We start from the raw sequence: 22,887 nt of genomic DNA, 5'->3' as shown, positions 1-22,887 counted from the left end.
GTTCTTGAAATACATAAATACTAACAAGGCATTCTATTTTATATTATTTTTATTAAATTAACTTTGGAATAAAAAGTCATAGGAAACATCTGTAGTGAAATCATATATTTATTAACTCCTTGGTTCTGTGTAGTCTCCACATATTTGTACCTTTCAATTTTTCTCTCATGTAGGAGAATTCATTAAGAGAAGCAGGCAGGTGATGGCAAATCAACTTTTTAATGAAGTTCTAATCCTGCTAATTCCACTTTCATTTTGTTTGGATCATGGCGAGTAAGTACTTTAGGTCCCAGAATGCCAATAATTAGAGCTCCATTTGGAGCTGTGATCAAGATGGCTAGAAAAGCTATTGTCATCACATCCTTCGAATATGGTTCCAAATGGGGTGCACTGATTCTTGCTCTTTCTAGAGCCAGAGGACCTAATACAGCCTACATTTAGAGGAGAAAAAGATGAGGCATAAAGAAAAATGTTAAATGGAGTTAACATATAATAAAAGTAAATAGCCCTGTTAAAACAAATAACACCTAGCACTAGACTACTAGAAAAGAGACAAGACAAAGTGTTGAGGAATTTTCATAAATTACTCATCAATCCTATGTTCTTTCTAGCAAATATATCTGGAAGGAGAGTGAAAAAGTGACAAACCAGTGTGCAGACATTTGGGGGCTGTTTTTGTTTTCTTGTCATCTCAGCTTTCCCCTGTTTAAATATATTTTTTGGGTGCTCACATTATTTTCAGAACCTTAGGAGTTCACCTGAAACCAGAGCTTTGCATATTTGCCTTTACCATGTACCACTAGGTTCCTGGCTACAACGAGACAACACAAAATGCTAAGGTTTCTTATGGTTCTTTAGGATTTTGTTGTCTGTCTTCTTGTTCTTACTACTGGGAGGCAGTGTGATACAGTAAAACTGACAAGAGGTTTGGAATCTATACACTGGGCACTGAGAGGTTACAAAGTAACTTGCCTAAGGTTATAGGCAAGTAATATGGTATTCAAAATAGGCAGCCTGGTCCCAAGGACCTGCTTTTCTAACCATGACATATAGAGAGTTTTGTTGCATGGAAACTCACAAGCTTCTGTTTTGGAATAACAATGGAGAAAATCTCAGGATATCAAGACATTATGTTGCCAGGTTAAACAGTCTGACAATAAGTAGCAATACCTTATCACTGAATCAGAGAGCAAAACTACAAGGTCTAGCTTTTCTCTCTCTCTTTCATTCATTCATCATTCATTCTTGTAGGCATGCAATGCTTATTTATTGTGTACCTCCTGCATGTTAGGCACTGTGTTAAGTGCTAGGGAAAAAGAATAACAGAAAAAACAAGCACTGTTCCTATCCTTCCTATATAATCTAGTGGGGAGATTCAGTCATCAATCAAATAGTCATACAAATTAAATATATAATTAAAAATAATATATGTGCATTCATGTATGGTAGAGCGGGTGGCAGGCATAGGAAAGATATATTTTAAAAAGAATCAACATGTCTCTAGTTTAAAATCATAACACTTAGCTCTACAATATTCAGCAAAATGTAAAAATTCCAATTTTCAGATATACTTTTTTTTATAATCAAAAAAAGTGTTTTTTTTTTTTTAAGATTTAAACAATGTTTTAAATATAATGCAAATCTGCCACCTCACACTCTGATACCTAAAGGAAAAGCACACCTCAGAGCATCCTGCAGCCCCACAACCAGCCCCTCCCCATGCACAAAGTTGCTGCTCCCTCCCCCCCACCCCAAAGTTCATTCACTTTCAGGGGCTTCTCATGTGATTTTGGACTCACAAATAAATTGTAAAAGTAATACAAAGGCTTTCTATATGCCCTTCATCCAGCTTTCCCAAATGTTAACTCTTGTATGACCACAGTACAATAACCAAAAATCAGAAAATTAACACTGATATAATATATATTATATATATATATACACACACATACACTAATCTAGAGACCTCATTCAAATTTCAACAACTGTCCAACTAATGTCCTTTTTTGGGACCAGGAGCCAATGCCTGAACTAAATCCACTGCATTTAGTAAGTGTTCCCTTGGTCTCCTTTTATGGGAGACAGATCCTTAGTCTGTCTTTGTCTTACATGACCTTGACACTTTTGAAGAGTACTGGTCAATTATTTTGCACACTGTCGCTCACTTTGCTTTTGTCTAATGTTTTCTCATGATAAGATTGACGTTATGTGTATTTGGCAGGAACACACAGAAGTAATGATTTGCCCTTTTCAGTGCATTCAGATATACTCTTATTTTATATCTTGGGAAAACAGAAAAATGTTTTTGTAAGTTTAGGAAGTATTTGTCATTAAAAGCACAGTTTTCAATTTCAGAAAAATTGCTTTTAAAACTGAGTTTCTTAAAGATTACATTAATTTTAATGAGTAGTTATGATCAATCAAACATTTTAAAAGTAAGATTAATGGCCCATATTTTGTGACTGGATGTTTTTTTCATTTAGAATTTTTAAAAAAAATCAACATTAAAATAATTAGAATGACTTAATATGTTCTTACTTGGACTGTAGCTTTGGGCATCCACGATAAAGCAATAAATATTTTCTCCTTAAAATTAAAACCAGCAGAAGACATCAATACAAATGTAAAGGAAATTCGAACCAATAATGCCAAACTCAGGGTAGCAACACAAATGCCTACAACAGATAAAAACAAACATAAATAACACAATATTTGGTAAGTAGTGGTTCTTTATGCCTAGAGATATGATTTGTAAATGGGTTGAAAGCATTTTAGGGCTAGTGTCTCTGTATATCTTTATTTTTTTAAGTAAAAACAATAATCATAAAAATACAAATATGATTGAGGCTTCTATGTAAAGTGCAAGAGATAATATGATGGTGGAGGTATGATGAAAAATAAGATAAATTACATTTATTTAATTCTGAGCTAACAGACGTTGAACTTTTACTATAAATGAAAGTATTCAAAAGGTGCTAATGGTATCCAATATTTCCCCTCAGAAAAATTTCTAATCTCCATTTCCTCAGATCACTCAGGGAAGATATTCAGGGTTGTCTTTGGTTACAAAGAGCGTACAGGATAAAGGAAGAACAAATGTATGTTACAACATGTGCTTCTGAAGAAGGTCCTTGTAGCATTCAAACACATGTTGTAAATAAAAATAATTCAAAGTTTTCTTAAATATTTTCAAATCTTATATTTTTGTGCCTCTAATCATTCTTACCAATAGCATTTGATTTAAGAGATGTGACAGATACTTCCGCTCCAACCAAACCGAAAAGAAGAGGTTGAAAAATATTCCATGCAGTTCCAATAATTTTTTGGACTCTAATCTGTAGAAAAGGGTAATAAATTTTCAGTTATTGTGACACATATAAGTATTTGCATTTCAGAAGTTTAAAGTCTCTCTTAACATTTAATAAACTTAAGATATTTTATTTGTAGAAGAAATGTTAAAACAATAAAAATTAAATGAGCAGGTTAATTCTTTTATACAAACACTTAGGTAGAATTTGATTAAAAGAAATCTACAAAGCAATAAAATAAAAATATTATTTGGTAATTCTGTCATGGAACAAGTAAGGTCTTTGAAGTTCCACACATGTTCTGATGGTACAGTAAGAGTTCTACCTTTTGTTTGTAAGGCAACTGAACAGAGATAGAACTACATCATGCCTGATGAGAACATACTCAAGATCATTCAGACATTTCAGGTCTCAAAAATGAGTTAGGGGGACTTCCCTGGTGGCGCAGTGGTTAGGAATATGCCTGCCAATGCAGGGGACGTGGGTTCGAGCCCTGGTCCGGGAAGATCCCACATACCGCGGAGCAACTAAGCCCGTGTGCCACGGCTGCTGAGCCTGCGCTCTAGAGCCTGCGAGTCACGGCTCCTGAAGCCCGTGTGCCACAACTACTGAAGTCCATGCACCTAGAGCCCGTGCTCCACAACAAGAGAAGCCACCACAATGAGAAGCCTGCACACCGCAAAGAAGAGTAGTCCCCGCTCACCGCAACTAGAGAAAGCCCGCGTGTAGCAACGAAGACCCAACACAGCCAAAAATAAATAAATAAATAAATACATTTATTAAAAAAAAAAAAAAAAAAGAGTTGGGAAGACCTCCACTAAAAATTATCCTGGGACCAAATCCCATGAAAGTGAATCCTGATAGGTCCTAAACAACTAGGAAAAAAATTCTGGTAATCTGTTAGGCCTGCTTCCAAAGGACCCATATTGAAAACATCAAAGTTATTTTCTCCTTAAAACCAAACCAAAACATTTAATAGATTCTAACTTGGTTGCCTGCCTGGCTTCCCTTTCTGGGAATGAATCCCCCAGTGCTGCTTCCACAATTACATGGTTATGGGAAATGCCCCTAGTGACATCACAGTACTCTGGCTCTTTTCCAGGAATTTGGATGAAGAGATTTTAGTCTCAGTCTGGGTTTATCTTTTTTTACAGGTGGAGATACATAAAACTTTAATATCCTTTGTTTGAGGCATAAACTATCTTCATAACTACTCCCCTTACGACTAGGTTTTCTGGTTGCCATTTATAAAAGTAAGTTTAAAAAAGGAAGTAACAAAGGAAAACCAATATTACTCTTTCTTCTTTGTAGCACATTGTCCTATTTGTTACTTTTAATCTTTAAAATCTATTTATTCTTTACTTTTTGATTTCCTTTATCATGTAAAAAAACTAGTAGTTTTCATTTATTTGTAATTTATTATTAGTGATTTAATTTCTCTTATAATTATGAATTTATCAGAATACTAAACAAAATGCCCATATGATTTTTGGATAGGGAAGTTCTCAAGCCGATTCTAAAATGTATCTAAGAAAGAATATGGGCAGGAACAGCCAAGAAATAATTTAAAAATAGGTATAATAAGAGGGAATCTTCTATATAGATTTTGAGACATAAAACTACAGTGATTTAAAATAGAGTGGTATTGGCATAGAAATAGATAAGTTTAAATAGATTCCAGAAGTAAATTTATATACATATATATATATATATATATAGGAGTTTAGCACATGTTAAAAGAGACACTTAAAAAGTCACTGAATAATTAATGGATTAATCAATAAATACTTTGGCAAAAATAGACTATACAATTCATATGCATATATATATATGTATGTATATATACGTATGTCTATGAATACATATATATAAACACACACATGTACATCCTTACCTCACATCATTCACAAAAATAGATTCCAGATGGATTAAAGAACTAAATGCAAAACAAAACAAACTACCAAAGTATTAGATGATAATATATAAGATGTTATAATGTTTATAATCTCATAATCTTGGATGAAAAAATCTTTCTCAAACAAGATGCAGAACCCAAAACCAAAAAGGAAAAACTGACAGATTTGACTATAGGAAATTTTACTGCCATACAAAAGACATCATAAACAAAGTTGAAGATAAGCAAAAATTACATGCAACATGTAGATAACAAAGAATTAGTAGCCCTAACATATAAAGAAACTCTATAAATTAGGAACAAAAAGGCTAATAAACCAATTAAAAAATGGGCAAAGAATATGAATAAGTAGTTATAAAAGAATATATGAATAGAAGCTTACTCCACTACTAATCAGAGAAATATAAATAAAGAGTAACAATGTAATATAGTTTCTTACCCATCAGATTGTTAAAAAAAAAAAGAACAATTGATAATACCCAAGACTGTTGATGGGTTTAGGTGTTAGGGACTCTCCTACACCGTTGGTAGTAAACAGTGTAAATAAAATCCTTTTACGGGATAATTCGGCAGTACACATCAAAATAGAAATGTACAATTTCTCAATTCAGCCATTCCACTTCTAGAAATCTATTCCTTCAGAAGTACTCATACATTTGCAAAACCACACATGAATAGGATTGTTCATGGAAGTACTGTTTGTAATAACAAAACATGGAAGTGATCTAAATGTCTACAGATAGAGGAGTGATTAGAGGAAATGATCTGGGAAGGGGATTTGATATTTGGCAATGGTGGGGGAAAGGGAGTCTTTTACATTGTATTCCATATGTGGGCCTTCTTACTGTTTTATTTATTTATTTATTTATTTATTTATATTTGGCTGCATTGGGTCTTCCTTGCTGCGCGCGGGCTTTCTTTTAGTTGAGGTGAGCGGGGGCTACTCTTCGTTGCGGTGCGCGGGCTTCTCATTGCGGTGGCTTCTCCTGTTGCGGAGCACAGGCTCTAGGTGCGCGGGCTTCAGTAGTTGTGGCATGCATGCTCCGTAGTTGTGGCTCGTGGGCTCTAGAGCGCAGGCTCAGTAGTTGTGGTGCACGGGCTTTGTTGCTCCGCGGCATGTGGGATCTTCCCAGAGCAGGGCTCGAATCCATGTCCCCTGCATTAACAGACGGATTCTTAACCACTGCGCCACCAGGGAAGTCTCCTTCTTACTGTTTTAATATTTAAGAGCATATTTGCATGTATTAATTGTATAACTAAAATTTTAATAAATAAAATAATTAAATCAATAAAAGTTATATAATCATATTGCATTAAACTTGGGAAAAAGAGAGAGGCCTGATGTGATAACTCAACTTCTGACTGCATTTTAGTCCTTCTAAATATTTTATTTCCTTGACTGATTCATTCACTTCCTTGAAGATACAAACTTATGGAATATCTTCCAACTAGAGTGCGATTTCCTAAAATGTCCATTATAGATGTAAAAAAATGCAGTTATTTTATCTTTTAATAAATGGTGTATTAAAAATATTCACCTTTTCTTTGGACCAACTTGTCCCTGCGACAAAACTCAATACTAGTGTGCATAATCCTCCAGCTGCATGCAAACCAATGCGATGGCTGCCTAAGACAGCAGAAACACACATACTCAAAATAAGAAATGCTCTCTTCACTGCAAGTTTTCCCTAGAATTTGATAGATATTTGGAAATTAATTTATGTTAAATATATAATACAATTATCATATTATCTATCATTTATTATTGACCCTTTGATACCATGTCTTCATATGTTGTATCAAATAATGTCTAAAATTTTGACTTTCTCACCACATATTTTAGCAAACTAGGTATCAAGTGACAAAATTTGCAATTACTGAGTTTCATCTTCTGCCATATCTCTGATACTAACGTCAGTAAAATGGTTATAATACTTTAACTGTAAGAGAAGAAGGAAAGAAAAGAGACCCATATAACCTGTAGTTCCATATAACATATCCAAAGAATTCTTAAAAATAAATGTCTGAATATCTTTTTAGCTAAGACAATAATTGCAGGGAAATTAAGACGGAAGTTACAGAAATCTAAGAGTAATGGCATATCCTTTAGGGCAGGAAAGGGTTGAGTTTGATAGTGTTTCCTTGGTCAAAGGGAGAGGGAGTGAATTTAAGTCAGAAAATATGCAGAGATAAATGGGAATATATTTCTCCAAAAATGTTCAACGTAAAGTTTGAGGGAAAAAGATTTTTTAAAAAATGTCAGGAGTCAACAGGGAATTTAATGAAGAAAGGAGTGGGATGGAATGGAGAAGCTACTCTGAATTAAGTACATTTTTCTGATATTCCTTATTTGCCTAATCAGGAAGCAGGGACTTCAGTTAGGGCCACTGACCTGGATCAATCACAACTGTGCTCAGTTTTAAGCAGAGTAGGCATTGGAGGCCTCTTTTGGAGAAAGAGAACTAAATACTAAATTTATTATTTCATGGATCTTCTAAAAGTTCAAATTTTTGAAAGAAATGTCTTTTGAAAGAAATACTGTACTTCCAAACAATAGATTATTTTTTATTTACCTGATCTCTACTTGGAAAATATCGAGTAAACATTCCCAAAACAATTCCTACCAGTACACCAACAAGTACATTCCGAAAAGAGGACATGAGGTTGCTAAGTACACCACCTGTAAGGGCACACAATAAGAAAAACATTTCATAGAGAAGTATTTTCACATACCCAACACATCGGAAAATCAAATGTAGGTGATTCATAAAGAAAGGTATGTATCATAGAATAAATATACAAAAATGGACCTTTAATGTTCAAACATGTGAAAACATATACACATCTATTTGATAAATTGAATATGTACTCTCCAATGATTTAATACATATACACAACTCAGAAATGTTCATTGAATAAATACGCCAGAAAACAAAGCAGTAATAAGCCACAATGTTTTCCCCTTACACACCCAACCTAAAAGACCAGGTGAGGTAGAAGAATGCACAGAGATTGGCAAAGGGGAACCTCTGGTACCTAGCACATGGTTGTTAATGTTTTCCTCTGATATTCTATTATGATAAACAAATGATTTAAACATAAAAAGGACAATTTAATAACAACAACAACAACATAAAAAAAAGATTTAACCCAGGGTCAATCCTAGGAATATTCAAGGATCAACTGATTTTTCAATATAATGTCTCATGGATACATGTAGTTTATTGTAATACGTTTTAAAAAATATCCAGAGTCACACAAAAAGGTTCAGCTATGCTCTGTGTATTCAACTCAATAAGGTATGTAAATATACATATTTTAGAACTATTTTTCCATTAAAAATAATAGAAGTGGAGGGTGACAACAGTAGAAGGTAGAATGGGAACCCCAGAACCTTGATCCCCTACAGAGACACCCACTTAACAACAATATACAGTCCAAAAGGCTTTCTGCTCATTTAAAAAATTACAGCAAGAGAAAAGCAACACATCATATATAAGAGAGCGTCCATAAAATTATCAGAGGCTTACATAGCAGGAACCTTATAAGAAAGTAGGATGATATATTCAAAATGTTGAAAGAAAAAAAATGCCACCCAAGAATACTATCCCACAAAATTGTCCTTCAAAGTGAAGGCAAAATTAAGACTTCCTGAGATAAACAAGGCTGATGGAGTTCATCACCACTAGACGTGACTAAAAAGAAATGTTAAAGGGAATCCTTCAAGCGGAAATAAAAGGATGTTAGACAGCAACACAAAAGCATTAAATATAAACCTCCAGTAAAGGTAAATAGATGAATTCAGAATCCTGTAATACCTTAATGGTGCTAAGGAAATCACTTTTAATTCTGTTTTGGAATTTAAGATAAAAGCACAAAAGATAACTATAAAACTATGTTAATGGATACATAATATAAAAAATGTAATTTGTGACACTGATAACAAAGTGAGGAGGCTGAGAGGTAAAGGAGTAGAGGAGTAGAGCTTTTGTATGCAATTGAAGTTGTTTTCATTTTAAAACAGATTGCTGTAACTTTAAGGACGGAAAAAGATATTCCATGCAAATGGTACCCCAAAGAGAGCAGGGGTGGTCATACTTATATCAGACAAATAGATTTTAGGTCAAATACTGTCACAAGAGGTAAAGAAGGACATTACATAATGGTAAAAGGGCCAATTGACCTGGAAGGTAAGGCTAGATCTCAATATCTACTATATTCCAAAATATAGACGCTTTGAAGATCTAATGTGTAAAAGAAAACTTTAAAAGTCCTTAAAATTTTAAGAGACAGTTTACATAGTTATGTGGTGGAAGAGGATTTTTAAGCATGTACCTGCTTGGTTTCCACTTTTTCGGTCCTCCTCAAATTAGGTTTGGTCTCCTGTAGCATGTTCCCCTAGCATCTTACGCTATGTAATATTTATTACATCTGTAATTATTTGTTTAATATAAACCCCTTGAGGCCATGGGCCACATGGTCTTCTCTGTCTGCTGTGTCGGGAGGCAGGATAGAATAGTAGTTAAAAGTGTGGGTCTGGGGTCAGACTGCTAGGTTTGCATCTTGGTTCCCCTACTTATTAGATCTGTGACTTTGAGCACATTACTTAACCTCTGTTCCTTAGTTTCCTTATCTGCAAAATGAGCATAGCACTATTGTGACTATTGAGTCAAAACATCTACAGAACTTGCAGCAAGTACAAAGCAATTACTCAATAAAAACTAATATTATTGTTCACTGTTGATCCTCAGTGTTTGATACAGTGGCTGGTACAATGGAAGAGGAGCACAAAAAATATTTTTTGAAAGAATGACTGATACCAGTCATGAAGGAAAAGATGGCCAGATCTGACAATAAAAAATTTAGGACTTCTGAATGGCAGAAAAGAGATAAAGTTAAAAGTCAAATTACAAAAACCATAGGATATAAAACAAATGGTTATCATTCTTAATTTTGTGCAGAATCTTAACAAATCAAAAGAACAAATGATGAACACACCTATAGGATATAGGCAAAATATTTCAAGAAAAGAAACCTATTAAACATTCCAAAATGCTAATGGCCAATAAACACGAACATTTGTTTAACATCACTAGTATTCAAAGTACTTCATTTAAAGAGACCTCACTCTTCACCTGTCAAATTAGCTAAGCTAAAAAGGACTAGTAAATACCTAATTTTGAAGAAGGTGAAGAGAAAGTGGCACGCTTGTGCACCCTGGTAGGACAAGATATTGTGGCAATATATTTCAAAAATCTTAGAATGTTATATACTTTTTAACTCAATAATTTCTCTTTTAAGATTAAGAAAATATTGGGACTTCCCTGGTGGCGCAGTGGTTAAGAATCTGCCTGCCAATGCAGGGGACACGCGTTCAGTCCCTGGTCCGGGAAGATCCCACATGCCGCGGAGCAACTAAGCACGTGTGCCACAACTACTGAGCCTGCGAGCCACAACTACTGAAGCCTGCGTGCCTAGAGCCCATGCTTTGCAACAAGAGAAGCCACCTCAATGAGAAGCCCACGCACCGCAATGAAGAGTAGCCCTCGCTCGCCACAACTAGAGAAAAGCTTGCATGCAAAAATGACCCGATGCAGCAAAAAATAAAAAAATTTTTTAAAGTATTCAAAAAGATTAAGAAAATATTTAGATTAGGTACAGCTATTTAGCTGTAAGATGTTCAACCAAGCGTTATTTTAACAGTAAATATTGGTGTCAACTTCAATTTTCAACATGTTAAGTAATCATGATGCAGCCAATCAAATACTATGCAACCATTACAAATGTCATAAAAATATTTACTGAAAAGGACCATGTTTGCAATACACAGGTAAATGCAAAACAACTCAGGTTATAAGAAAGTATGGTTAATATTCAATAATTTTATAAGAATATTGGGAGGGAGAGAAAGAGCTAGAGATAGATGGGGATGGGGGAGAAAAGGAGAAGTCTGGGTGAATTTACATCAAAAGATTCACAATTATTATTCCTGGGGGTATAGCTATTACAGATTTTTTTTTTACCTTTTCCCATTTTTCCTTCTTATTCATTTATATCTTATGATTTTAAGAGAAACTATATATATAACTTTTCAACTTTAAAATGTTTTGGTGCTTTAATAATACAGAATATTGAACTTTGAACACTGGCAGATAATTAATGCATTATTAAATGTGGAATGTTTACTTTCACAATTTCTGCCAAGTGACATTCAAGACCAAATATCACCTTGGGATTTAGAATTGGTGCAGGATCTTGTCCCATCACTACCAAAAAGACACACACTTGTCCACACTCTATATATTTAAGTTGGCTTAGTAACAGAACAACCAGTTATTTATAATGATGGCCAGAAAGGTACATCTCCAAAATATCTATTCGATATATTAGTAGTACTAATAATATTGCTGCCTAAATTTTCTATTGAAAACTGTTATAAAATTCCAAAGCAACAAGAACAGATAAATGGTAATAATACGGGTTATCAAATTAATTGGAATATTTGGTTATTAAAAGGAAATCATTTGTGTTAAGTAGTGGTATCTTAACCCATTGAAATTCCTTCTCTGGTCTAGAATGAGCTGTCTATGAAGAATAAAAAGATGTTACATAGAAAAGTCTTCATTAATAAATGCAGAGGCAAAGCCACAAACCTTGTTTAAAGAACAAAAAAAGCAATGAATTATACGGTAGCTGTTGTATTTTTTTGTTTACCTGAGGAGAAGACTATGCTCAAGCATGTATTGAATCCAGTGATAGCTACAATGTCATCCAAACTGCTGGCAGCTATTAATAAGGTTGGAATGCCTTTCTCAACACCATATCCCTTTTCTTGCAAACGTAGCATGGAAGGGACAACAACAGCAGGAGAGACAGCACCGACTACAAAACTGAGAGAAAAATCTTTGAAAACCAACTTAAAAACATCCTTTTAACAAAACTGTTTTATAGTAAATTGTACAACAAATATATTAACCTTTACAATGACTTTTTTATTGGAGTATAATTGCTTTACAATGTTGTGTTAGTTTCTGCTACACAGCAAAGTGAATCAGCTATATGTATACATATATTCCCTCCCTCTTGGACCTCCTTCACTCCCCTTCCCACCCATCTAGGTCATCACAGAGCACTGAGCTGAGCTCCCTGTGCTACACAGCAGGTTCCCACTAGCTACCTATTTTACACATGGTAGTGTATATATGTCAATCCTAATCTCCCAATTCGTCCCACCCTCCCTTTCCCCCTCTGTGTCCACATGTCTGTTCTCTACATCTGTGTCTCTATTCCTACCTTGGAAATAGGTTCATCTGTACCATTTTTCTAGATCCTACATATATGTGTTAATATACGATATTTGTTTTTCTCTTTCTGACTTACTTCACTCTGTATGACAGACTCTAGGTTCATCCACATCTCTACAAATGACCCAGTTTCATTCCTTTTTATGGCTGAGTAATATTCCATTATATATATGTACCACATCTTCTCTTTACAATGACTTTGAATGTAAAAATTCTGCTTTTGAGTGAATGTCATTTAATGGTGGTAAAAATGTTCACATATTCTTTAGTGCTGGTTAAAACTCTATAGAAATTTCATTCAAGATGTTGGATCAAGCACAAATTGCAGCCTTTACCTCCATCTCAAAACCATTTGAAATGAAGACATGAAAATAATAGGAGAGGGAGGAACTAAGATGGCGGAGTAGAAGGACATGCTCTCACTCCCTCTTGTGAGAACACCAGAATCACAACTAGCTGCTGGACAATCATCGACAGGAAGACACCGGAACTAACCAAAAAAGGTACCCCACATCCAAAGACAAAGGAGAAGCCACAATGAGACGGTAGGAGGGGCGCAATCACAGTAAAATCAAATCCCATAACTGCTGGGTGGGTGACTCACAGACTGGAGAACACTTAGACCACAGAAGTCCACCCACTGGAGTGAAGGTTCTGAGCCCCACGTCAGGCTTCCCAACCTGGGGGTCTGGCAACGAGAGGAGGAATTCCTAGAGAATCAGACTTTGAAGCCTAGTGGGATTTGATTGTAGGACTTCGACAGGACTGGGGGAAACAGAGACTCCACTCTTGGAGGGCACACACAAAGTAGTGTGTGCATCGGGACTCAGGGGAAGGAGCAGTGACCCCAGGGGAGACTGAACCAGACCTACCTGCTAGTATTGGAGGGTCTCCTGCAGAGGCGGGGGGTGGCTGTGGCTCACTGTGGGGACAAGGACACTGGCAGCAGAAGTTCTGGGAAGTACTCCTTGGTGTGAGCCCTCCCAGAGTCTGTCATTAGCCCCACCAAAGAGCCCAGGTAGGCTCCAGTGTTGGGTTGCCTCAGGCCAAACAACCAACAGGGAGGGAACCCAGCCCCACCCATCAGCAGTCAAGCAGATTAAAGTTTTCCTGAGCTCTGCCCACCAGAGCAACAGTCAGCTCTACGCACCACCAGTCCCTCCCATCAGGAAACTTACACAAGCCTCTTAGATAGCCTCATCCACCAGAGGGCAGACAGCAGAAGCAAGAAAAACTACAATCCTGCAGCCTGTGGAACAAAAACCACATTCACAGAAAGATAGACAAGATGAAAAGGCAGAGGGCTATGTACCAGATGAAGGAACAAGATAAAACCCCAGAGAAACAACTAAATGAAGTGGAGATAGGCAACCTTCCAGAAAAAGAATTCAGAATAATGATAGTGAAGATGATCCAGGACCTCGGAAAAAGAATGGAGGCAAAGATCGAGAAGATGCAAGAAATGTTTAACAAAGACCTAGAAGAATTAAAGAACAAACAAACAGAGATGAACAACACAATAACTGAAATGAAAACTACACTAGAAGGAATCAATAGCAGAATAACTGAGGAAGAAGAACGGATAAGTGACCTGGAAGACAGAATGGTGGAATTCACTGCTGCAGAACATAATAAAGAAAAAAGAATGAAAAGAAATGAAGACAGCCTAAGAGACCTCTGGGACAACATTAAGCACAACAACATTCGCATTATAGGGGTCCCAGAAGGAGAAGAGAGAGAGAAAGGACCAGAGAAAATATTTGAAGAGATTATAGTCGAAAACTTCCCTAACATGGGAAAGGAAATAGCCACCCAATAGTTGTCCAGGAAGCGCAGTGAGTCCCATATAGGATAAACCCAAGGAGAAACATGCCGAGACACATAGTAATCAAATTGGCAAAAATTAAAGACAAAGAAAAATTATTGAAAGCAGCAAGGGAAAAACGAAAAATAACATACAAGGGAACTCCCATAAGGTTAACAGCTAATTTCTCAGCAGAAACTCTACAAGCCAGAAGGGACTGGCATGATATACTTAAAGTGATGAAAGGGAAGAACCTACAACCAAGATTACTCTACCTGGCAAGGATCTCATTCAGATTCAATGGAGAAATCAAAAGCTTTACAGACAAGCAAAAGCTAAGAGAAGTCAGCACCGCCAAACCAGCTCTACAACAAATGATAAGGAACTTCTCTAAATGGGAAACACAAGAAAAGAAAAGGACCTACAAAAACAAACCCAAAACAATTAAGAAAATGGTCATAGGAACATACATATTGATAATTACCTTAAACGTGAATGGATTAAATGCTCCAACCAAAAGACACAGGCTTGCTGAATGGATACAAAAACAAGACCCATCTATATACTGTCTACAAGAGACCCACTTCAGACCTAGGGACACATACAGACTGAAAATGAGGGGATGGAAAAAGATATTCCATGTAAATGGAAATCAAAAGAAAGCTGGAGTAGCAATACTCATAACAGATAAAATAGACTTTAAAATAAAGAATGTTACAAGAGACAAGGAAGGACACTACATAATGATCAAGGGATAAATCCAAGAAGAAGATATAACAATTATAAAGATATATGCACCCAACATACGAGCACCTCAATACATAAGGCAACTGCTAACAGCTATAAAAGAGGAAATCCACAGTAACAGAATAATAGTGGGGGACTTTAACACCTCACTTACATCAATGGACAGATCATCTAAAATGAAAATAAATAAGGAAACAGAAGCTTTAAATGACACAATAGACCAGATAGATTTAATTGATATTTATAGGACATTCCATCCAAAAACAGCAGATTACACGTTCTTCTCAAGTGCGCACGGAACATTCTCCAGGATAGATCACATCTTGGGTCACAATCAAGCCTCAGTAAATTTAAGAAAATTGAAATCATATCAAGCATCTTTTCTGACCACAACGCTATAAGATTAGAAATGAATTACAGGGAAAAAAATGTAAAAAAACACAAACACATGGAGGCTAAACAATACGTTACTAAATAACCAAGAGATAACTGAAGAAATCAAAGAGGAAATCAAAAAATACCTAGAGACAAATGACAATGAAAACACGATGATCCAAAACCTATGGGATGCAGCAAAAGCAGTTCTAAGTGGGAAGTTTATACCTATACAAGCCTACTTCAAGAAACAAGAAAAATCTCAAATGAACAATCTAACCTTACACCTAAAGGAACTAGAGAAAGAAGAACAAACAAAACCCAAAGTTAGCAGAAGGAAAGAAATCATAAAGATCAGAGCAGAAATAAATGAAATAGAAACAAAGAAAACAATAGCAAAGATCAATAAAACTAAAAGCTGGTTCTTTGAGAAGATAAACAAAATTGATAAATCATTAGCCAGACTCATCAAGAAAAAGAGGGAGAGGACTCAAATCAATAAAATTAGAAATGAAAAAGGAGAAGTTACAACAGACACTGCAGAAATACAAAGCATCCTAAGAGACTACTACAAGCAACTCTATGCCAATAAAATGGACAACCTGGAAGAAATGGGCAAATTCTTAGAAAGGTATAACCTTCCAAGACTGAACCAGGAAGAAATACAAAATGTGAACAGACCAATCACAAGTAATGAAATTGAAACTGTGATTAAAAATCTTCCAACAAACAAAAGTCCAGGACCAGATGGCTTCACAGGTGAATTCTATCATACATTTAGAGAAGAGCTAACACCCATCCTTCTCAAACTCTTCCAAAAAATTGCAGAGGAAGGAACACTCCCAAACTCATTCTATGAGGCCACCATCAGCCTGATACCAAAACCAGACAAAGATACTACAAAAAAAGAAAATTACAGACCAATATCACTGATGAATATAGATGCAAAAATCCTCAACGGAATACTAGCAAACAGAATCCAACAACACATTAAAAGGATCATACACCATGATCAAGTGGGATTTATCCCAGGGATGCAAGGATTCTTCAATATACACAAATCAATCAATGTGATACACCATATTAACAAATTGAAGAATAAAAACCATATGATCATCTCAATAGATGCAGAAAAAGCTTTTGACAAAATTCAACACCCATTTATGATAAAAAAAAAAAACCCTCCAGAAAGTGGGCATAGAGGGAACCTACCTCAACATAATAAAGGCCATATACTACAAACCCACAGCAAACATCATTCTCAATGGTGAAAAACTGAAAGCATTTCCTCTAAGATCAAGAACAAGACAAGGATGTCCACTCTCACCACTATTATTAAACATAGTTTTGGAAGTCCTAGCCATGGCAATCAGAGAAGAAAAAGAAATAAAAAGAATACAAATTGGAAAAGAAGAAGTAAAACTGTCAGTGTTTGCAGATGACATGATACTATACATAGAGAATCCTAAAGATGCCACCAGAATACTACTAGAGCTAATCAATGAATTTGGTAAAGTTGCAGGATACAAAATTAATGCACAGAAATCTCTTGCATTCCTATACACTAATGATGAAAAATCTGAAAGAGAAATTAAGGAAACACTCCCATTTACCATTGCAACAAAAAGAATAAAATACCTAGGAATAAACCTACCTAAGGAGACAAAAGACCTGTATGCAGAAAACTATAAGACACTGATGAAAGAAATTAAAGATGATACCAACAGATGGAGAGATATACCATGTTCTTGGATTGGAAGAATCAATATTGTGAAAATGACTATACTACCCAAAGCAATCTACAGATTCAATGCAATCCTTATCAAATTACCAATGGCATTTTTTACGGAACTAGAACAAATCATCTTAAAATTTGTACGGAGACACAAAAGACCCCGAATAGCCAAAGCAGTCTTGAGGGAAAAAAACGGAGCTGGAGAAATCAGACTCCCTGACTTCAGACTATACTACAAAGCTACAGTAATCAAGACAATATGGTACTGGCACAAAAACAGAAACATAGATCAATGGAACAAGATAGAAAGCCCAGAGATAAACCCATGCACTTATGGTCAACTAATCTATGACAAAGGAGGCAAGGATATACAATGGAGAAAAGACAGTCTCTTCAATAAGTGGTGCTGGGAAAACTGGACAGCTATATGTAAAAGAATGAAATTAGAACACTCCCTAACACCATACACAAAAATAAACTCAAAATGGATTAGAGACCTAAATGTAAGACCGGACACTATAAAACTCTTAGAGGAAAACATAGGAAGAAAACTCTTTGACGTAAATCACAGCAAGATCTTTTTTGATCCACCTCTTAGAGTAATGGAAATAAAAACAAAAATAAACAAATGGGACCTAATGAAACTTAAAAGCTTTTGCACAGCAAAGCAAACTGCAAACAAGATGAAAAGACAACCCTCAGAATGCGAGAAAATATTTGCAAACGAATCAACGGACAAAGGATTAATCTCCAAAATATATAAACAGCTCATGCACCTCAATATTAAAGAAACAAACAACCCAATCCAAAAATGGTCAGAAGACCTAAACAGACAGTTCTCCAAAGAAGACATACAAATGGCCAAGAAGCACATGAAAAGCTGCTCAACATCACTAATTATTAGAGAAATGCAAATCAAAACTACAATGAGGTATCACCTCACACCAGTTAGAATAGGCATCATCAGAAAATCTACAAACAACAAATGCTGGAGAGGGTGTGGAGAAAAGGGAACCCTCTTGCACTGTTGGTGGGAATGTAAATTGATACAGCCACTATGGAGAACAATATGGAGGTTCCTTAAAAAACTAAAAATAGAATTACCATATGATCCAGCAATCCCACTACTGGGCATATACCCAGAGAAAACCATAATTCAAAAAGACACATGCACCCCAATGTTCATTGCAGCACTATTTACAATAGCCAGGTCATGGAAGCAACCTAAATACCCATCGACAGATGAACGGATAAAGAAGATGTGGTACATATATACAATGGAATATTACTCAGCCTTAAAAAGGAACGAAATTGGGTCATTTGTTGAGACGTGTATGGGTCTAGAGAGTGTCATACAGAGTGAAGTAAGTCAGAAAGAGAAAAACAAATATCGTATATTAACGCATGTATGTGGAACCTAGAAAAATGGTACAGATGAACCGGTTTGCAGGGCAGAAGTTGAGACACAGATGTAGAGAACAAACGTATGGACACCAAGTGGGGAAAGCCTCAGGGGGGTGGGAAAAAAAATTCAAACTACCTCCTCATCCTCCTCTAAGTGAACGTGGACTACTATTTAAGATTCAAAATTCTTTCCTATTTAATTTTGTCATTTTTAATCTTTAATTATTAGAATTGTGATATTTAATACAATTTTGAAATTCAAACAAAGAAACCCAGCATGTATGATATAACCCTAATTTTATTAAATATTTATTATTAAAAAAAGAAGAAAAGAAAATAATAGGAAAATCCATAACCTAGCTAGAACACAAAAGGGGAATCCTCAATGGACAAGAAACTAAGTGTATACAGGAAGATTAGAGACAGACAGTTTAGGATTGAAAAAGGAAACCATGAGCCAAAAAGCATATAAGATTGCTACAAAGGATATGATGTACTTTTAAAAATGTCCCAAGCCCAGAAATGGCAGATGCTGGGAGTAGGAGGCACCTCTGAGGAAATCAAATGGTAATTACTTAGAGTACCGCCATAAGAATGGCCAGTCAGATGTAGTCTCCACACCATTCCTACCTCTTGAACAAGTCAGTAAGGAAGACATCTGCCCAAAAGAAGGAACAAGGAGTGTGGGCACCTAAGTCACAAAGGCAAATGAGAAAATTTCTGGGGTGGTTGATGACACCCTTGAGGAATGGGGAAATTCCTGCTCAGAATACCTTCTGTTGGTATATCCCATCCAGAACCTTGCCTTGTCTCTTCCACATTCACCTTCTAAATGCTGCAGTAGTGATGCGCGTGGTCCCCACCAGAACCCATTTGCCGGGCCAGTGTACATGTGCCCCAGATGCTGCTTGTCGCCTGCTAACCACTGACAACTGCAGCTTTCTGGGAGCCTTGCCCTGATAACAAGAGCTTACCTGTGGATGCTAAGGAGGTTCACCACTTCCCCCTTCCAGACAGCTCCTGCCAATGACTGACTGATGTGAGGGTCTAACAGTTTAGCTCCTTTGCCTCTGGCTGTACAACCTCTCTGGTGCAGTTTATAATCAAGATTTCCCTAGGGACTCAAGAAGAACCTAGAATTCTCTGAAAACACATATTTGCCCAGTTCAGTGGTTCCTGAACTTTACTGCACATTGGAACCACCTATTTATCTGTTGCTGCTTAACAAATCATGCCCAAACTTAGAAGCTTAAAACAACACACAATTTATTATCTCACAACTTCTGTGGGTCAGGAGTCTGGGTATGGCTTAGCTGTATGCCTCTTCCTACTCAAGGTCTCTCATGAGGTGGATGGGAGAAGATCTGCTTTCAGGTTTACTCACATGGCCGTTGATAGGTTCAGTCTCTTGCCTTGGGGGCTTCTCCGCAAGGCTGCTCGCAACATGGCAGCTGTCTTCCCCCAAGACAAGCAATTAAAGAGAGTGCAAGAGAGAACAAGGAAGACAGAAGCCATTGTCTTCTTATGACCTAATCTTCTTAGAAGAAATATCCTATCACTTCTGCGGTACTCTGTCCATTAGAAGCAAGTCAGTAAGTCCAGCCCACATTTAAACAAAAGTTTAAATATCAGAAAGCAGGGATCACTGACAGTGATTTTACCATGTACTTGGGATTCTTAAAAAATACTAATGCTTGGATTCACATTCCAAGACATTCTGATCTGATCTAGGAGGAAGTTTGACCTGAATACTGGGATACTGTAAAGTTTTTTAATTGTTGTAAAAAATACATGATATAAAATTAACCTTCTTTATTTTTAAGTGTACTGTTCAGTAGTGCTAACGATACTCACATTGTTGTGTAACATATACTTAAACCTTTTCATCTTGCAAAACCGAAACTCTATACTCATTGAACAACACCCTTTTCCCCCTCACCCAAGCCCCTGACAACCACCATTCTACTTTCTGTTAACATGATTTTGACTACTCTAGATATATCAGTGGAATCATACAGTATTTGTCCTCGCTTATTTCACTCAACATAGTGTCCTCAAGGTCTATCCATGCTATAGAATGAGACAGGATTTCCTTCTTTTTTACAGCTGAATAATATTCCTCTGTGTGTGTGTGTGTGTGTGTGTGTGTGTGTGTGTGTGTGTGTGTGTGTGTATCCCACGTTTTCTTTATCCATTCACCTGTCCATGGATATTTGGGCTGCCTCTACCTCTTGGCTATTGTGAATTATTTTGCAATGAACATGGGCGTGCAAATATCTCTTTGAGATCTTACTTTCAGTTGTTTTGGATATATACACAGAAGTGGCATTATTGGATTAAATGGTAATTTTACTTTTAGTTTTTCGAGGAAACTCCAAACTATTTTCCATAGCAGCTGCCCATTTTATATTCCCAAAAGCAGTGTACGAATGTTCCAATTTCTCCACGTCTGTGTCAACACTTGTTATTTTCTAGCTTTTTAAAAAATAGTAACCATCCTAATGGGTATGAGGTGTTATCTCACTGTGGTTTTGATTTGCATTTTTCTAATGATTATAAATGTTGAGTACTTCCAGATGCTTGTTGGCCATTTGTATATGTCCTTTGTAGAAATGTCTATTCAAGTCCTTTGGCCATTATTTAGTTATTTTTTAAAATTTGTTGAGTTGTAGGAGTTCTTTACATACTCTGAATATTGATCTCTTTTCAGATATATGGTTTGCAATTATTTTCTCCCATTCTGTGTGTTGCCTTTTCACTTTGTTAATTGTTTCTTTTGCTGTGCAGAAGTTTTCAAGTTTTATGCAGTCCCACCTATTTTTGCTTTTGTTGCCTGTGCTTTTAGTGTCATATCCAAGAAATCATTGTCAAATTCAACGTCATGAAGTTTTTACATGTGGTTTGCTAGATATAGTATTCTTGGTTGGCCATTTTTTTTCCTTTCAGCATTTTGGATGTATCATCCCATTCCCTTCTGGCCTGCAAGGTTTCCACTGAGAAATCCAACTATTATCTTATGGCAGCTCTTGCTTTTCTCTTATTGTTTTTAAGATTCTCACTTTCTGTGACTTTTGACAGCTTGAGTACAATGTGTTTCAGTGTAGGTTTCTTTGGTTTTATCTTAATGGGAGCTTTTCGATCATCTTGAATTTGTATGTCCATTTCCTTCCTCAAATTTGGAGGTTTTGGCCCATTATTTCTTCAAATAGGCTTTCTGACCATTTATTTCTCTCTTCTCTTTCTGAAACTCCCATAATGCATAGGTTAGCCCGTTAAATGGCATCCCACAAGTCCCTTAGGATCTCTTCACTTTCCTTGTTTTTCTTTTTGCTCCACTGATTCTATAATTTCAAATAACCTGTCTTCAAGTTCACTGATTCTCTTTTTTCATCCGATCCAGTCTGCTATTGATCCCCTCTAGTCAATTTTTCAATTTATCATATTCTACAGCTCCAGAATTTATTTTTGGTTCTTTTTTTCATAGTTTCTATATCCTTGTTGGTATTCTCACTTTGTTCATGCATCATTTTCCTGGTTTCTTTTAGATGTCTGCAACATCTTTGAGCTCACTGAGCATTTTTATGATGGTTATTTTGAATTCTTTGTTGAGTAATACATTTCCATTTGTTTAGGGTTGGTTTCTGGAATTTTATTTTGTTCCTTTGATTGAGCCCTGAGTCCCTGTTTCTTTGTATGCCTTGTTATCTTTTGTTGGAAATTGTATATTTGAAAAAACAGCCACCTCTCCCGGTCTTTATGAAATTCTTCACTAGGGAAAGACCTTCACCAATCATCCCAGCTAAAGATTCTGGGAGTCTCTCAAACCTTTCTGGAATGTGCCTTCTCCAGGCTTTGGTGCATTATCTCCAGCTGGACTTTGGCTTTTTCCTACTCCAGAGTAACCCCAGGTATCTATCAGCAGTACTGCAATCAATATCTCTGGAGTATACCAATGCACACGACTCACCTTTGTTCTCAGTGGACCTCAGGCATCTAAAATGTGCCACTCTCTTAAAATGTGCCACTCTCTTTTCCGTCAATGTTCCAAGTAAGATGAGACAGAAACCAGTGCCTTGGGCAGCCTCTCAAAAAGCCAGAATATAAGACACATGTTCCAGCTTTTTCTTTTCCTCCTGAGGGAGAACTCAAAAGTTGGGAGTTTCCTCCTGATTGCCCTTGCTCTGTAGGAGGGACGTGGGGTATGGTGGGTAAGTGCAATGGAATGTTCTAATTGCTTCATTGTGCCTCTTCCTGGCATTGTGCTTGCATGGAATGCTATAACCTCTCAAGTGGTT

The 22,887-nt window shown here is 36.3% G+C and overlaps 1 protein-coding gene across 1 annotated transcript in view; it reads right to left on the bottom strand.

Moving 5' to 3' along the window:
- Positions 1–218: 218 nt before the first annotated feature.
- Positions 219–22,887, bottom strand: part of SLC9B1 (solute carrier family 9 member B1) — a 48,918-nt gene continuing 26,249 nt past the window's right edge. Inside the window, exons 6-11 of the mRNA XM_061191203.1 lie at positions 11,938–12,113; positions 7,797–7,903; positions 6,762–6,911; positions 3,227–3,335; positions 2,539–2,675; positions 219–431 (exon numbers count right to left, since the gene is read on the bottom strand). Of these exons, the coding sequence (XP_061047186.1) occupies positions 219–431; positions 2,539–2,675; positions 3,227–3,335; positions 6,762–6,911; positions 7,797–7,903; positions 11,938–12,113 (892 nt within the window). The remainder of the gene's footprint in view (positions 432–2,538; positions 2,676–3,226; positions 3,336–6,761; positions 6,912–7,796; positions 7,904–11,937; positions 12,114–22,887) is intronic.

This window comes from Eubalaena glacialis, chromosome 5 (genome assembly GCF_028564815.1).
Source record: "Eubalaena glacialis isolate mEubGla1 chromosome 5, mEubGla1.1.hap2.+ XY, whole genome shotgun sequence".
Classification (NCBI taxonomy): domain Eukaryota; kingdom Metazoa; phylum Chordata; class Mammalia; order Artiodactyla; family Balaenidae; genus Eubalaena; species Eubalaena glacialis.
This window is presented reverse-complemented; position numbering and strand designations above follow the sequence as displayed.